Source organism: Aegilops tauschii, chromosome 3, assembly GCF_002575655.3.
Source record: "Aegilops tauschii subsp. strangulata cultivar AL8/78 chromosome 3, Aet v6.0, whole genome shotgun sequence".
In the NCBI taxonomy this organism is placed as follows: domain Eukaryota; kingdom Viridiplantae; phylum Streptophyta; class Magnoliopsida; order Poales; family Poaceae; genus Aegilops; species Aegilops tauschii.
The window spans coordinates 592,277,816-592,281,119 of NC_053037.3; the positions used below are offsets into that span (position 1 = coordinate 592,277,816).

Here is a 3,304-nt window from a genome sequence, read left to right on the forward strand (position 1 = left end):
GGTAATTACATTTTTTTATAATTTATTAAAAGACTCAAAATAATGTTGCTACATTATTAAAATTTAAAAATATTTTTAATTTAATAAAACAACTAAAAGACTAATTATATACTTTTTAAGTGTTAGCATTTTGAGTTCAAATATTCTTACTTTCATAAAAGTAACTACAATATTTTTTGACTACTATAATATAAAATTTTCACCACCATTTACAAAAAAATAAATAGACTAAAAAATATTATAAAACTTTCACCATTTCCAATTATAATATTCTATATTTAATGAAAATAAACAACAATATATTATAAAAATGTTCACAGCGTACAATAAATAATTACAAATAAAAGTAATTCCAAAAAATAGACCCCGTATCATATAGTGCTGGCACTGCACAGCTTATTAAAAAATAATAACAAAACCAACGCGGGCTAGACTAGCCTGTTGGCATTTTTTATAGAAAAAAACTCCGTAGGCACCAAACGCTGAGGCGAGACTCGGAACTCCCGCGCCTCACCTACTGAGCTACGCTCAGCTTATTTAGGTTGACGATTCATGTGTGTACGTACGTATGCATGGACGATCGATATGCAGCCAGACGTACTAGAAGCGGATGGGGTACGCCGGCGACTTGTCCGGGTTGAACAACCCGAAGTGCTTCTCGGTGAGCTCACCGGTCTTGAAGTTCTCGTTGAACATGGCGAAGATGTACGTCTCCAGCAAGCCGGGCCTCTTGGGGGTGCCCCCGCCGACGTGGTCGATCAGCCCCTGGTTGTACGCCCTCGCGTTGTCCGCCGTCGCCGCGAACCCGCTGGCCGACGGCCACCCGCTCTCCGACACCACCACCCTCACCCCCGGCGCTCCGGCCCGCTCCAGCGCCGCGACCACGGCGTCCACCATGGCGTCGAACAGGCACGTGTAGGTCAGCCCGTTGTTCTGGTCACGCACGGTGGTGCCCGGCCGGAACGTCGCGTAGTTGAGCTGGATGTCCCGCGGGTTGTCCTTGTAGGCGAAGTAGGGGTACACGTTGGCCAGCAGCGGCGCGGCGGTGCTGGCCAGGAGCCGGGCCACGTCCGTCATGTAGGCCTGCGCGAACACGCCGTTGGAGGGCGGGAAGGTGTTGGTCACCGCGTCGAACCGGATCGAGGTGGACACCTTGATGGCGCCGAGGCCGGCGCCGTTGAGGGCCGAGTTGAGGTTCCGCATGGCCGGGACGATGTTCTGCGTGTCGCCGCCCAGGATCTCGTTGCCGGCGGCGATGTACTTGATGTTCACGGCCGGGTAGTAGGGCCGCACGTTGTCCCGGACCCAGTTCGCCGCGTTGGAGGCGCTGGCAGCGAGGCTGGCCAGCACGTCGTTGCCGCCGATGTCGAGGATGAGGGCGATGCCGGAGCCCCGGAGCGCGGAGAGAGCCTTGGCGTCGGCGAAGTAGATGCGCATGCCGGTGAGGCCCTTGGACCTGTAGAGCTGCACCACCTCGTTCGCCGGCGGGAGGTTGTTAGCGACCACGCCGTAGCAGACGCCGATGGTCATGGTAGCTACGAGACCAAGCAGGTCACAGAATTCTCTGGTTGATGACTTTGCTCTCCCTGCTGCGATAAGAACTGCGATTACTTATATATACAGGGAGAGATCAGAAAGATGCATGGATGCATGTGAATGTTACTCCTATATGTTTGCATTATTAGACGGTTCCTTATTCCACCATTTAATTTTATCGTCGATGATGGGGGCGCCCAGCCTGGTCCTAGCCTCAATTTGCTATGTTCTATAGGCTCTGGCGATGACAGCGCGCGGCTGTTATCGTGCCAAATTTTCTATTTCTAGTTTTACATAAATTTTGGATAACTTGTTGGACTTTTCGTCGACAGCTAGTTGGGTACATACATAAATCAACATTGATTTAGTTCTTGAAAACCTTCGTTGACTAAGTTTGGCCGCCTATGTCAGTATAGTAAGCTCATGATCATGCCACAATAATACTCCGTTAACAGTGTTTGGAATGGTGGATGAGATCCAATTTCAGTAAGATATGATGACAGTTAGAGCATCTCCACTCCCCCCCCCCCCACCCACCCACCCAAAACAGGCCACGCCAACGCCCTTTTTTATCGCCGGTGCCGAAAAACCGGCTCAGTCGCACCCCCAGAAGCCCTATTTCCGTCGGTTAGGCCCGATTTTGGCGCCGGCGGATTCAGGGCGAACCCGGCGCGCTGGGGGGCGCTCGGGGAAGCGTTTTTGGCGCGAAAACCTTGTGGGGACGCCGAGTCAGCGTCCAGCCTTGTCTCGTCTTCCTCATCGCCTCAAATTCCCGTGGGGAATCAATGCCAAGGCCGCCGGCGGTCAGCCTTCAGTTGATTCCTCACGGGCGGCGTAGTGCGGCGACGCGCCTCCCCTCCCGCCATGCGTACACACGTTTGCCACCACCCCCCTCCCGCCGCTATAAAAGTCGACCCCTCCCCTCGTCGGTGGACACACTCGCCGCCGTCTCGTCTCCCTCTCTTGCCACCGTCTACAGCCACCGCGTGTACGCCCATCGATGGGAGAGTGGTTCCCCGGCGATGGAGCGGCGGCCAACGGCTTCGGCCGCCGCCACCTACACGACTGGGAGGCCCAGCTCCTCCACGAGGTGAACTACTCGGCGCCGCTTGACATGCGCGTGCCGGGGCGGTGGAGGCTCAGCGCCGAAGGCGTGCCCGCCCCCCCCCCCCCCAGCCGATCGCCGATGCCCACTTCCACGGCGAGATCGAGCGTGTTTGGGCCTCACTGCCGGAGAAGGTGCGGGACCGCTCGGAGTATGCCGCCAACAACCACGAGCACTAGGCGGCGTACTTCCAACGCCACCATGAGGAGCAGCTCGCCTCCACCAACAACGTGCCGGTGAGGGGGCGCCACAGCACTGACGGCGGCCGTCTGTGGTGGGCCGTGCCCAGGCACACACTCCACTTCGTCCTCAAGCACCTCGAGGGCGGCAACGATCCGCCGCTCGAGTACCCGGCAGACCCGCCCCGGTCCCCCGCCGCAGTGGCGGCTCTTGGCTGCCGAGGCGCATGGTGGGCGGTACCTCCTCCTCCTCCTCTCGCTCCTCTGGGTCACCGGCGTTCGCTAACGTCAAGGCGGAGCCCGTGGAGACGCCGCTCGGCCGGCGCACCCGCGGTGGCGCCCTCGTCATCAACGAGGGCGGTTGTGCCTCCTCTACTCCTTCCTTCCGCCTCGTCAAGCCGAAGATGGAGCCGGGCCTCGTCGCCGTGAAGAGCGAGCACGCGGACATGGCCGTCGCCGACGAGGCCGCCATCAAGTAGGGACG

At 56.7% G+C, this 3,304-nt stretch overlaps 1 protein-coding gene across 1 annotated transcript; it reads right to left on the reverse strand.

The window, feature by feature from the left end:
- Nucleotides 1-255: 255 nt before the first annotated feature.
- LOC109769835 (glucan endo-1,3-beta-glucosidase GI) lies at nt 256-1,667 on the reverse strand. The gene has a single exon (XM_020328544.4). The coding sequence runs from the start codon at nt 1,528-1,530 to the stop codon at nt 601-603; it is 930 nt and encodes a 309-aa protein (XP_020184133.1). The 5' UTR covers nt 1,531-1,667; the 3' UTR covers nt 256-600.
- Nucleotides 1,668-3,304: the final 1,637 nt, after the last annotated feature.